This window comes from Kogia breviceps, chromosome 10 (genome assembly GCF_026419965.1).
Source record: "Kogia breviceps isolate mKogBre1 chromosome 10, mKogBre1 haplotype 1, whole genome shotgun sequence".
In the NCBI taxonomy this organism is placed as follows: domain Eukaryota; kingdom Metazoa; phylum Chordata; class Mammalia; order Artiodactyla; family Physeteridae; genus Kogia; species Kogia breviceps.
Genome location: NC_081319.1, coordinates 98,711,451 through 98,726,238, shown reverse-complemented (window position 1 = coordinate 98,726,238; position 14,788 = coordinate 98,711,451). Strand labels below are relative to the sequence as shown.

Genomic DNA, 14,788 nt, shown 5'->3' with positions numbered 1-14,788 from the left:
CAAGCGTATAAACTAAGGAAATAGTAAAGATTTTGGCATTTAGCTTGTTGGTGAGTAGAAGTCAGATTTGATAGCAAGAAAGTGCGCAAAAGGTTAAGAGGGAATTTGGTACTGAGAAGAAGGTAAGAAATAGGATTACTGTTAGAGGTATAATGTCAAGGAGAGGTACGTGTGTATTCCAAACCTGATGTGTTTGCCAGAAAAAGGGGAGACAGTTGCACTTGTACATGTCAGGGTCAGTGTCATTACCTCTTCACACCACCTTTTTGAGACACTCGGGCCAGCAGCTTTTCTTTACGCCTGGCTTTCTAAGGACAGAGCCTTCCCAGGGGATTCTTCCCGAGGCCACATGGGCCCCTGGGTCCATGATAGACACACCGTCTTGTCACTTACTGTTATTATGTCATCGCAGTATGACAGCTGTCTACTTGGTGGTGTAGTTTTTAAAGGGACTTTGTAACAAAGAGGACCTTGATCAGAAAAGTTGTGCCTTGTGTTGGGCTTGGCCAGAGGACTGGGGTTTGAGCCCTTGCTGTTAACACTTGACGTTGGACAAGTGACTTAATCCTGCGTGTGTCCTTCCTCACTGGGATGTGATCCACCAGTGCGGGCTGCCTCACAGGGATACGTGAGATCAGAGTAGGCTGGGGAGTGAGAAAAGAGGTTGTAAGTAGTGCGGTTGTGTAAAATCATGAGGTCACGTCACTACAGAGCTTCCGTAGGAAAAGCACGCACTGTTTATTATTCTGATGTTCACTACTTTTTTCTAGAGATTTAAGTATTATCAGGCCGAGACCTAACTTTTGACCCGAGCTATAATTCACAGTTATCAGTATTCAGGAACTTTTGAGTGGATATAGAGAGGAAACCTAATTATGGTTTAAAATGATGGGAGAAGGGGAGAATAAAATATCGGGAAGTGGAGCTTCGGCTCTAACTTTACACTGCATCGATGCTGAAGGGAAGTTAGTCATGTTTTTCAGGAGTATGAGACATTATACCATAAGGGGGTAACTATAACTAGCTCTTTTCCATCTTTAAATAATAAACTCTTTAACAAGTATACTTAAACTGTAGTCTGAGTGGTTGGTTAGCTATAAGAAAGAACATTTCGTTCATTTTTTAAAAGTTCCTAAAATTGAACTCATGGAATACCAGGGTGTGGAGGGTTGTAGAGTCTTTATTTGGGGGTGTCAGTGGAATGTGGTGGGATTTTAAAGTAGCATAAGATGTGTCAGTTTGCTGTGATTCAGACAGATAAAGGAGGAGATAAAGCAATGGCCTTTAAAGCTGTTACGCCCTTGAAATGCCTTCCGTTAAGCTAACCGTATGCACTGTACTCTGCCGTGTTTTAATTTCCAAGTGAAACACTAGCATGTTTGTGTTTTCAGTTTTATTAAATTAGTGTCTCTCTCTTTTTTTTTTTTCCCTTTCAGAGAGCATTAGGTAATCAAAAGTCCACAGTAGTTGAATTCAGCAATAAAGATGCCTCTGAAATTAACAGTGAGCAAGATAAAGAAAATTCCTTAATCAAAAGTGAACCAAGAAGAATTAAAATATTTGATGGAGGGCAAGTACAAATTTTCCTTCTTAAATGTACATTTAAACTTACTTTTTAAATGTACATTTGCTTTCATGTGAATGAAGACTTACCAGTGCCGATTTTATATAAACGTTGCAAGGTTTCTCAGCTTATTAACAGAATCTTCATGGCAAAATACATGTTAGGTATTATGTTAAATAATGCCATTTTGATCAAGAAAATGACAACTATTTAGAAAACATTGTAGGTTCTAGGAGGCAGCTAAGCACTGAGTTTTCAGAGTGAACCCTGGCTTTCACGTTGATTCATAATAAGGAGTGAACTGAAAAAATCTGCTCTAAAAGAGATGAATCATTGCCTGTTTGATGTCTTTTGTGAATTCGGTTGTGAGAGAAATTGTAAAAGCCAAATGTAGTTAAAATGAAGCTCAGAAATATTTCAGTACTTATAGCCGTGATTGAATTTAACAATAAAGAAAACTTTTAAAGCAGTCACTTAGAGGAACTATTTTAAAATTAAATCTGGTATTGAATAAAGTTGTTTGATTAGAATTGGCTATTAGAATATTGTGTTGATGTGAAAAGCTGGAATATTCTGTTACTTACATGTGCCATAACATTTATATTGATTGAGTGTAAAAATTGTGCCTTGTTTTATTTTTTAGGTGGAATTTCAATCATCAGTATTTTCTCAAAGACATAGTATCCAATTGCCCTATTCATTTTCCTTTTCTTTAAATTAGATATAAATCAAATGAAGAGTATGTATATGTCCGAGGCAGGGGAAGAGGAAAGTACATTTGTGAAGAATGCGGAATCCGTTGTAAGAAACCTAGTATGTTAAAGAAACACATACGAACCCATACAGATGTCCGCCCCTACCACTGCACTTACTGTAACTTCTCCTTTAAGACTAAAGGTATGAGATGACATCGCTTCACGGTCCTTTGTTATATGCATTGAGTTAGTAGAGCTAAGACCCAACTTTACATATTCCTTGACCAAGGATGCAGTAGCTTAAATAGAATAATACAAATTACATCTTGTCAACATCGTAGTCTTATCTCTTTACATATTTCTAGACCTCTTGAGAAAAAGTTTTTAATTACACACTTTTAGAATATACGTAATAAATATGACATTTGAAAAGAAGCAACTGCCCTTTTTTCTTTTACTTCCCAAATTAGAGTTGTATAACATGATGACTAACACGTTTTCAAAAATACTTACTTTGGAGCTAAAGCAGGAAAAAAGAAGTTTTCATGATCACATTGTAGAATGCATTTCAGTGCTAAAAGATTAAAGAAAAAATTAAAATAATAACTACAGTAAAGTTATACTGATTACATTCATGTTTTATGATCTAATTTTAGTCATGCATAGCCATTTCTTTTTCTTTCCCATGAAGCTTTTTTACTGAAGCACTGCTGAATATCAGCTTCAAAAAATTTCTAAATTTTGTACTATTTAATGTTTGTGGAACTCAGAACTAGTAATTAAAATTATATTTAGTACTATTTCTGTATTCTCTATATGTTTTTATTTAAATTGTGAGCCTTTATTATAGTTAAGGTAATTTTACTCTCTACAAATTTCCTGTGACATATAATGAATAAATACACTATCATAAAATGTTTGCTTTCTCCATTAGGTTCCTTGTTTATGAATCATTATACAAAAATGTCTTGCTTGAGACTTTAATTTCATATACCACCCTTTAGAAAGTAAGAATCTCGCAAATACAAAGCAATATAATCATAAAATTATTTGTCTGAAAGGACAAAATCTGTGAAAAATATTTAATCAATATTTTTTATAGAACTACATTTTTATTAACATTTTCAGTTTAACATTTTCAGTTAACATTTGCTTTTTTTTCTGATTATATTGGTTGTCTTTGCAGTTTTTGTTTTAAAGATTGATCAGCTCTGTAGCAAAACTTATTCTATATTTTGGCCAGTATTTATTGGCATTTAAAGAGTATGTAGTAACTAAATAGCTTCAAATTAGCCCTCCTTAAATGCCAGTAAAACCTGAAACAAGAATGATGGGGGAAAAAACAAAACTGTTCTTCAGATAGCCTTGAATATTTCTAAAGTTTCAAGAAATCATAAGTCAGAAGGAGCCCTAATTCTGTCGTTCTTAGGTTGTGGTGTAGAACCTTCTTCTGGAAATGGAGGGTGCATTTCAGGATGATTTTCCTAATCTTGTGTGAAGGCTTTGATAGGATTAAGTGCTTTGATCTTTTAACCCAACTTACTGCTTTTACACTGGCTTTGCTCCTATGATTAAGAAACGTCCGTCTGTTGAATAATTTCCAGTGTGAGACCAGGAGACCAGTAATAGGCCAATATTACAGATAAAACATTACCAGTTACAGAATGATGTCACCATATAAAAGAGGATCCAGGTATCATGTGAAATGGGTGTTTCTCAAAAGAAGGAGGAAAAGGAATCAGGATGTCTTATAAAGTAAAGGGCAAAGAAAGGAAGGAAAACTTTGACGTGGAAAACAAATGAAGCTACAGAGATTTCTTGGCAAAGAAAAATATTATGAATCATCAAGTATTAATCCTGATGAAATAACTCAAGCCAACATCATGTAAAATATTAGATCAATGTTTGTTAAATGGTGGACAGGGCATAATGATCTTCGAAGAGTGAGCAGTATATGTTAGCAGTTTCCATGTCTTTCATTTCTCAAATATGCTGGATCCCTGAATTTACATTAAATGTTTTGTTTTGTCAGATAATTCATTGGAATTATGTGATAACTATTTATTGGGAGAAACCTACCCTAGCTAAGCAGACTGGTGAAGAAAATATTAGAAATTCAGTATTTCCCTATTCTCGGCATGGCAGTTCTCTTTTTTACGGTCGCTTCCTTGTAGAAGTCTACCTTTTATGAATACATGTCAAACAGATTCCATAGCACCTTGTAAAGGTAGCTAAATAATAGAAGACTTGTTTTTAGATTAGGCTGTAAATTTTGCCCTACTCTGCTTCACTTTGTTGCCCCATTCTTGAGTGTGTCTGGTTATTAACAGAAGGCAACAGTGACGTAACGGCATGCTATGTAGATAGGAGTGTGCAAAGATAGCATGGTACTATCGAAGGAACGATCTGTCCTCCTAGAAATTGATGCTTCTGATGGTAATGCTTGTAAATCTGTACTTCATCATTTGTCCTCTCGGTTTATTTTATGAATGCATTTTCAAAATAATTTTAATTTATTTGTTTTCACTATTCTGCTTTAAAGGTCAGTCAGCTCAGTCTTAGCTTGCATCTGCAGGATTTAGTTCCATTTATATTACAGAAAGCTGGACTTTATATATAGCTATGGGAACCCAGAAACAAAATCTTTCATGCTTTCCAGAGGATTTATATTAATTTTTATTAAATCTGTTGAAAAATGTATCTGTTAAGTTAATGCACAACCTTGCCGGGGGATATTTGCATTTTGATGCAAATTAATTTTATTTTAAATTATTTAAGAAGTTGGTTAATAGTAAGTAATAGCTCAAGTTATGAGAAAATATGCTTATTAAAGACTCATATTCCCAAATTTGCCTAGTTACAGTTACACATTAACTTCTCAGAAAGCAAGTGACCTCCATGGCTGCCTGTTTAAGGAACAAAAGCATTTTGAAAGAACTATTAGTGGACCTTGTGATTTGGTTTATACTATTGTCATCATACTAGAAAGTGTTTTGACTAATAAGTGGAAATTTCAGCCACAATAAGATGGGAAAGCTACTTTTCATAACTTCTAATGGGAAATTTTTGAAGCATACAGAAAAGTAGGTATTTGCATAATGAACACCAGTATGCCAATCACGTTGTAATAATTGTTACTAATTTGCCGTATTTTCTTCATATTTTATTTTTAAAGTGTATTTAAGGTAAATGTCAGACATGGCCAAGTCATTTAAGCCGGGCGTTATCTCTAGAATCACAGAGGTCAAGGTTTGCTGGATCTTAGACATTATCTGGTCCGGGCCCTCTCTTACACTCGAACCCCTTAAGCTTAACTAAGCCCTGGGATGCTCTGCATACTAACTAGTGCAAGAATTGGCCTAAACGGGTGTGACCAGTCCGACGGGCTTAGTGCAATTTTAGTGAAGGCGAGGCTCTATAAATAGTGCAATTTTGCAGGTCTTTCAGCTACTGCAGACTCAAATCTGGACCAATGATTCAAACATTTTTAGCTCTTCTGGAGGTTTATTCTGAAATACTCATTTGCCCTGCTCGCCAAACTCAGCATTTCGATTTTATTTTCAAAAGAGACGATTTTCCCTTCTTGGCAATTTTGTGTGTGTGGCATTTATCTACTCAAGCTGCTTGGTATCAAGAGAGTTTGAGCTCTCCCCCTGCATTCATGATCACGTGCGGCCAGCACGCCCAGTGGTTCCCAGTTAATCTGGTGACACTTACAGAGGTGTACACCAGCTGCCAGAGGAAACACACCTCTAGGGATACTATTATGAGACTTGTCGTCAGTATGGTGAAGTAAAATTAATGTAGGGAATTCTTTCTTTTGTTCCAAGCACACAGAAATACTATTTATAGTACAACAACCAACTGTAGTTTTAAATAGATAGCCAAGCTTGAAATTTAGAAAGAAAGATTCCCAGCCACCAAAAATAAGGAAACTCCAAACGAGCATGGTGAACAGATACTAAAAAAAAGTCCATAGGGACATCAAGCCAGATATATGCCCACAGGCCTGGGGTTTAATGCTGGTCCTGGAATGGCATCTGAGGCCTCTGAAATAAGCATGGCTCTCTGTCCAGTGACTTTGGACCACGTGGGGAAAAAGCTGCCTGCTAAAAAGCAAAAAAAACCCTATACCTGTGCCATGCCAAAAAAAAAAAAAAAAACCCCACGAACTGATCCCGAATTAGTGAAATGAAACTGTGTTAAGGTCCCAGGCAGAAGCAATTGGAAGCCTGACCCATAGAGATGTGTCTACAACCCAGGGTACTTAAGACTCCATGGACACCAATCTTGCTAAAGATAAGTTTACAGTAAAAACTAAAAAATGTGCAAGGAAATAAAGTACTATGAGGGAAAGCCAGCGGACACAACTGGTGGAGAATTCAGAAACCACAGATCATAATGCAATCTGAAAGGGACTTTTAAGTATATAAAATGTTCTAAGAAATAAATAAGGACTAGAGAATAGTAACCATAAGGCAAAAGGAGACATTATCAAAGTTGAGGCAGGTTTGAAAAAGAGAGAGATTATTACTAATAACAAGGTTATTACAGCATATAGATACCAGTATTATTTTTTTGAGCAAATTTTAGTCATTGGAATTGTATAACCACAGCCTGTACTTTCACTTGAAATAGGAATGGAATTTGCCAGTGTTGACAAATGCAATAGCAAAATAATACTATGTAAGCTTAGTAAACATTCTTTTCCCTTAAGGAAATCTGACAAAACACATGAAGTCCAAGACACATAGCAAGAAATGTGTGGATTTAGGCGTCTCAGTAGGTTTAATAGATGAACAAGATACAGAAGAATCAGGTAAGGCTTTATTCCATATTTTTCATAACTGCTATTTACAATGTGCTCTTTCTTTTCTTTGCATCCATACTCTTCTTTCCATTCCCACTGATACTGCTTGGTTCCTACTTTCATTACCTCTTATTTATACTATGTGATAGACTCCTAATCAGTTTTCTCACCTTTCCTTTGTCTTCCTTCCTTTGCATCTTCCCCACTGATGTTACGTTAATCTTCCTGAAGCATGTGTCTGGTCATACCGTTCCTCTGCTCCAGGTCTTCCATTGGTTTCCATCTGCCTACCAGACAGAATATGAGCTACTTGACCCCAAGTAATTCCTCAGAATCCTTTATAATCCGATGGCTGCCTACTTCTTCACCTTTATCCCTCATCTTTCTCTTCCACCTGCCCTAAATGCTTGAATTTCCTGCTTACACGACACTGATCCGGCTCTCTGCCTATAAAGCCCTCACCCTCAATCCCCATGCAAACGTGGCTCCCCGTCTGCATTGGTCAAAATCTTAATTGTCCTTCAAGATCTAGCTCAGATCCACTGCCGTCATGAAGCCTTCTCTGATTTTCCCTTCCCACACCACTTGCGGGAAGCAATTTTTCCCTTTTCTCAACACCTGTAATATTGTAGCGTTCACTCTCTGAGAGTATTGAATCCCTTTCTGCCATAACTTTTGTTTTTTATGATTTACATGCTTCCTCCCTTCCCTCTTCGCTGATTCTCGAGCGTGTCATGAGTAGAACTGATGGCCTGAGTGAGATTCTCTGCGCCCGCAGCCCTCGGCGCAGCGCCTTGCTCACGGCAGCTGCTCTGGAAATATTTGGGGAGTAAAACATGTGTTTGCTTCCCCAAATGGTTTATTATTTTGAAAAAGGTTAACTGGTTGTTTTCTTAACGATGTTAACTCAACAAGTAGAAGTATTTATCTCTAACCAGTTTTAAGGGGAAATTAAGCTGTTCATCTGTTCTGACTAGTCAGACAATAGAATTATTTTTTTGTTAAGACTTTTTGTTTTAACCCAAGAATTTATCAAGAAGAGACAAGTTAAAAAAAAAAAAGTTGTCCTATTGCTTTTTTGAAAAACACCCTAAATTAAACATTTACCTGCTTGCTATGTTTTAGTTAGTATGTACTAGTTTGATGTAGAAAAAATTTCCAGAGAGAAAATGGTGAGGACATCTTTGAAAATACAGGTAAAAACAAGCAAATGCTTTTCATTCCACCTGACAACCAGTAACACACTAAATGAATCAGCCTGAATTTGTTTCTAAATATGCAAGAGAAGTGACTCACATCTTAAGTGCTACAGTTGATATGATTTCGTATTTTAAGCACAAGGAAAGGATTGCCTTTAACTTGAATTTTGGGAAATAAGTGGATGTATTATTAGTAGAAAGAAAATATAATCATAGCAAACTTAGGACAATAAGGAGGTTTTTAGTGCTTTATAGACACTTTGATGCTCTGATACATATTGGGGATGGCAGTATCAGGATTTAAAAGTATATATCAAATTAACATATGTGTAACTTTTTTGTCCTAGGAACATACGTATTAAAAACTGATTTTTGAATGGGTAGGAGTTGAATTCTGTGTTGATGTCTTTGTATAAAGACACACATTTAATAAAATTAATTAACTGATTTACTTCTGATGTAAATAATCTGTTTGATTTATTTTCTGCTCTTAGTAGTCATGCAGTAAATTAACTACCATAACTATTTAAGTGAAAAAGAAATCCCTCTTTATTATTTATTTGCTTTACTGCTATTATGCTGAGCAATTCAGAATTAAAAAGCTAGGAAAAATGAGTAACGCTTTCAGTGAGTATATTTATTACCCAGAGACTAGAAGAGGCACAAAGTAGAGGTTATAATATGAAATACTAATTTCTGAAAACTGTATAAATGTTAAAAGCATTATTATTATAATATATACTCTTAGGTGTTTTACTTCTTTAAGAAGATGAGTCTTATAAAAATTAAGTAAAGTGTAGAATCTTCTAAACTGTCAAGGGAAGGTAGTGTTTATATCCCAAACTTACATAGGAGAATTAAGTGTAGTTTCCATTAATTGTCATGCATCGTTTAGATTGGCCAGCTGACTGATGGACGTACCTATCTGTCCGTTCGTTTTTGTTATTTCTCACCTGATTCCAGAAACACTTGAAGCAGGTCTTAGACTATAACTCAAACTTGATAGCCTAATTCCCAGTTCAGATGAGATTCTCTGATAAAACTCTAGGTAGTTTTACCTGTTTTTTTCTGTGTTGTTTTTGTTTTTAATTACTGTACTTATCAGTAGTATACTCAAAGTTTTTCCGCGGTTTTTATTGAAGAGTAAATTCTAGCACGTAGGTGGATTTTGCCAAGTGCTATGTCCTACCTCATAGTTCTTTATAATATGCCAACAAAATATATTCCTCCCCTTTTGCTTTATTAGAGGCTTGGGATGTAGGCATAAATGTGGCAAACGTTGTTTCAAACAAATGGTCTTGTTTTCCCTTTATTATTGTCTTTTGTGCTTTTAGAAATATTTTGAGATGTTTTTTTAAATTCAGAAAGATTACAAAGCGTTTTATTACATGCACTCATGTATGCACACCAGAGTTGGGGATTATAAATATTTTCTCACATTTGCTTCAAGTCTTTTTCGTCAATTGTGTTTTTGAAAATTGTATTTTCATACATCTGTATTTTTGGAGAAAAACAAGCTAATAAGTAAGGCATTACACATTAGGTGCAGTATCCCTAACTCGGCCAAGCCCGGCACACTCCCTCGCAGAGGCAAACACTAACCGCGCTTAGGGGTTTTCTTTCAATTCGGTTAACACACGTGTGTATATCCACACATAGCGTGTGGTTTTGTTGAAGTTTGTATTCCAGATTCGCATGAACAGTACCACCTTGTATGTAGATGCCTAGAAAATTAATTTTGCTTTATAACTTTAAATTGTTCTCGAGGATAATTTCTGTTTCTGCACATCCTGAACTATACCTGATACTACATGCATTTTAGTTTGGGGCCAATTTGATGGATGATGGTCTGCTGTCTTTACTTATATTTTCTTGATTGCCATCCTCAGTTTGGATCTTATTATTCTTTGGGAAGAAGTTTCACTCTGTCAAACTGATGGTAGTTAGAGATGGGGTCTTGCTTAGCAATTCTTTTAGGTGTCTATGTTTCTAGAGAGGGAAGCGCAGAAGCCCGCAGTGTGATGCTGCGTGTCTGCAGGGTGTACTATTTTCTAGTCCAACACCAGCCTAGAATATTCTAGGCATTCTTTCTTCACCCTCCTTAACTGGCTCCTCCTCATCTCCCCAGCCCCTAAATGCAGTGCCCAGGGCTGTGGTCTCTAACCTCTCATCTCTTCTGTCTATGCTCCCTCCCCAGGTAGGCTCATCCAGTCTCCTCCCACTTTACACACCATCCATATGCTGATGATTCCAACATCCACTCCAGACTCGCACGTCCATCTTTCTACTCACCATCTCCACTTGGATGTCTAATAGGCATCTAGAGTCTGACGTGCCCCAAACTCCTGGTTTACCCCTTCTGTGACTCTTAAGAAACACGCTTCCCTGAAGTCCTTCTCCCATCCTTCCAGCCGCTGGACCAAAAACCTTGAGGTCGTACTTGGTGTCCTTTGGCTCCAACCCACCAGTGAAACCTTTGGCTCTTCCTTCACGGTGTACTCGGCAACCTACCACTCTGAACCACCTGTTTCTCCCAGCCCTGGTCAGAGCTCTCATCACGTCTTCTAAGTTGCTTGCAGTAGCCCCTCACTGGTCTCCGTGGCTCAGCCCCGGCCCTCTTTACAGCCTGCTTTCAACACAGCAGCCGAAGTGGTTTCTACAAGTTACGTCATTGCTTTGCTTAAAGCCCTCCATCGGTTTCCCCGTCTCGTTCGGAGCCGTGGTCTGTGTCCCCTGCGAGTACCACGCCTCTGAAACTCGGCTCCACTCCCTCCTGCCCTGCCCCTCAGCTGCAACCACCCTGATCGCCTGGCTCACTGGCAGGCGCACCCAGCTGGCCCCTGTCCAGGGCCTTTTCTCTTTTTCCTCCCTTGGGAATGCCCTCCCCCAGGTGCTGCAAGACACCCCACCATCTCTCAGTGCTCTTCTGCTCAGCTGTCACCTTACCAGCGAGGCCTTCCTGAAGCTCCCTAGAGAAGAGAGCACCTCACGCTCTTACTGCCAGCAGTACTCCTGCCCCCGACCCGCTTTATTTTCCCGTATAGCACTCACAGCCACTCACACCTTACAGATGAGTGTGTGCATTTGTTATCTGTCCCTTTCAACTAGAAAATAGAACATAAGGACGGTGATCTCCCTGTGCTCACGGCTGTATCGCCAGCACTTGCTGGGATTGTGGCTGGCAGCAAGTCGTAGATAGTAAATAGTTGTAGATTAAATGGATGACTGGAAAGAAGGGACCTATAATCTGTCGGGAAATCATTCAATACTGTTGTTTTTAAGAATATGATATACTAGTTTTCCATTAAATTCCTTCACTACAATTAAATGGTAGCTGGAATACAATATTTAATGCCTTTACCTGTGAGTAGTGTTTACATGGTTTGGCCGTGGTCGATACAGGAATTTTCAGTGATGACGGCCATTCATTTGTGAATTTTTCATTTATTGGTTATTAGATCAGAAGACTAGAAGATATTTTAAGTTATCCTGGCGATTCCATTTTTTCATCCTCAGTCATGATCTGTGCAGATTGATAAATATCTCTTCCATTTTTTTCAGTGGTTCCAGAGAAGAACAGTTTATTCCCTTTGTGATTGATTATTTATTTAGCACCGCAGCAACTGTCTAGTATGTCCACGGTCACTGCCCTCCGGGGCTCCGTGCCTGTGGCTGTGACGTTGGGACGTCGGAGTGAGCTCAGGCTTGGCAGGGTTCACTCCTCAAGGCTGGGATCTGGGAAGGACAGTGACGGCCTCGTCTGGAACAGAAGGGTGACTAAGGGTATCCCAGGAGAAAGAAAAGAAAGGAAATATACCCAAACATAATTATCCATCTATTGCTTTGTTTGAAAAAGCATTGATGAGGGGGTGGGGTAAAGGAGGGCAAGCATTCTGGACCGAGGGAGTTGTTGAGCAAAAAGCCCAGAGGTTGGGAGAGGGGACTAAGGGCATCAGGAGTACACATGGGGCAGGATATGAGAGAGTTGGGCAGGGCGCTGGGGGACAGGTCCTACTACGCAGGGGAGTTTAGCACCTTCCTTTAAGAAAGTCTGAGGGAGGGGCTTCCCTGGTGGCGCAGCGGTTGGGAGTCCGCCTGCCGATGCGGGGGACGCGGGTTCGTGCCCAGGTCCGGGAGGATCCCACGTGCCGCGGAGCGGCTGGGCCCGTGAGCCACGGCCGCTGAGCCTGCGCGTCCGGAGCCCGTGCTCTGCAACGGGCGAGGCCACAGCAGTGAGAGGCCCGCATACCGCAAAAAAAATAAAGTCTGGGGGATTTTTTGTTTTTTCTTGTATCATCTAAAGTAATTTAAAGCCACTACCTCTTTAGTCCCATATACATCTGACTTTTAATCTGTATTATTTTCTCAAATGTTTTTTAAACAAGTCAACAACAAATAGTAGGCTTTTAATTTGTGTCCCCAGGAATTTTCATTGCTGACCTTTTGTTTGTTTTTTCTTTCTGCCGCCGCTGTTTTATTTTGTGGTGGGAATTTAGACAATAGTGACTAAAAGAAGCAGGATTTCTTTAAGTGGTTAGTCCCATTCAGCAGCAACAATAATAAATAATACCATAGAGCAAAAATCTTTTGGGGGGAACTTCCCTGGTGGTCCAGTGGCTAAGATTCCATGCTCCCAGTGCAGGGGGCCTGGGTTCGATCCCTGGTCGGGGAACTAGATCCCACAAGCCACAGCTAAGAGTTCGCATGCCACAACTAAAGATCCCATGTGCTGCAACTAAGACCCGGCGCAGCTAAATAAATAAATAAATAAATAAATAAATATATATATATATATATATATATATATATATATTTAAAAATCTTTTTCTGAAAGGGTGTTTTTATTAAAAAAGTACTTCAAGGTTTCAGCATCCCTCATTCTCTACCAGATGGAGTTTACAGGTTTGGGTGGAAAGTCTGGTACAATTTTTCCCTTGTGACACCCAATTTTGTATGTATATATGTATAATGACTCATTTAGAAATCTTGCTCTTCATTTATTAAATTAGGGAGCATTATTTCTCCTGGAATTCATTTCTACTCTGACCCAGCAGCACCAAGGTGTAGAACTTTCCCCACAGAATAGACTATCATAAAAGATAAGGACTTGATTTTTTTCCTATCTTAATGTTTCCGTGTATGTTTTAAAACCTTGCCCTTATCAACCCCATAAGGATGTTGTAAGGAGTAGTGGCATATGTTATGAAGCGTTTCATTTTACTATCAATTTAATTTTCCAAGGAAGAATACAAATTATTAGCTATATAGTAGTAGTAGAAGTGACTAACTTTAAAAAAAAAAAATAGGAGGGAGAATAAATATTTTCAACTATCATAGTTTTAATCTTTGAAGTGTACGTCTGCTCACAGAAGGAAGCTTGGGGTCCAGAAGCTGGTCAGTGCCGAGTGATCTGACATGCTGGGTTCTGTCTCCCCCTGCTTCCTCCCTGCCCGTAGGAGTTTCCCGCCTCCCTGATCACACCTGGAAGCCTCCGCCTTCTCAGGGATCAGGCTCACGGCAGCGGTTCCTTCTGAGACTTCAGCCGCCAGCTCGAGATTGCTGCCTGACAGTGTATTCCCTATTTTCCTGGCCCAACAAATGAAACTAAGTGAAACTAAATGAAACTAAATTGCATCGTGTAATGTAGGGTCTTTCCACACATAACTTGCTGTCTTTTCCCTTTAATGGTGAACAGTTTTATCAAGTGCTTTTGTGGCGTCCTGGGGTCACGCTATCATTTCTCATACTCTTGATCTAATGTAACTCTGGTGTCAAGCCCACTGCACAGTGCACTGCTAGAAACCGCACTGGGGTTCCATTTGCTGCGTGTCTACATAAAAATTCAGAAAAGTGCTAAGGTTTGGCCAGCAGTTATGTGTCACAGCAGTTTCTTACCTGTGTCCCAAAAGGTAGTGATTCCAGTGGCTCTTCCGATGCCTTTCATTTTGCCCTCGCGGCTGCATTTATCCAGGGATGTTACTGATCTACTGTGTGAAATATGCAAGTATGAAATTACTGAGTAAACTCTTATCAGTAGACTCTCTTTTGTCACCTAGGCTTTCCTAAACACAGTCGAAGTTTCTCACTTAATTATGCAACTAGATTACAGATGGCTACCAAATAACGGTGATTAAAGAAAAATAAGTAGCCAAGTTCAGGAGCCACGTGTCTCTTGGGAAACCAGTACACTGACACATTGTCTTGAGCAATATGAAAATTTGTGACATTAAGTCTTCTCTAGATACTGAATAAAATTCTTAAGTAGTTTTGATTTCACATTGACAGCAGGGCAGTTCTGTCAGAAGTGGAGTCCTACAGCACCTTAGGAAGGACTATTAGATTCAGCACACTTGTATGAACGTCACATATACCTAAACAGCCAGTGCTAATAGGATATGCAAGAACTTGCTCCAGATATTTACACCTTGATTATCTCAGACATCTGGGAAATGGGGTAAACATTTTAAAGAAAAAAAAACCCACAAGGATATTATTTGGGAGCCCTGATTCTAAATGCCAG

The 14,788-nt window shown here is 38.8% G+C and overlaps 1 protein-coding gene across 8 annotated transcripts in view; it reads left to right on the top strand.

Annotated features, from left to right (window-relative positions):
* The window catches only part of HIVEP1 (HIVEP zinc finger 1), a 137,738-nt gene that overhangs the window by 108,414 nt on the left and 14,536 nt on the right, over positions 1 to 14,788 (top strand). For 7 of the 8 annotated variants that reach the window (XM_059075407.2, XM_067006764.1, XM_067006767.1 and 4 more), the window contains 3 exons: positions 1,437 to 1,570; positions 2,286 to 2,461; positions 6,977 to 7,078. In XM_059075407.2, the coding sequence (XP_058931390.1) occupies positions 1,437 to 1,570; positions 2,286 to 2,461; positions 6,977 to 7,078 (412 nt within the window). The remainder of the gene's footprint in view (positions 1 to 1,436; positions 1,571 to 2,285; positions 2,462 to 6,976; positions 7,079 to 14,788) is intronic. The other variant, XM_067006768.1, reaches the window with a different exon arrangement.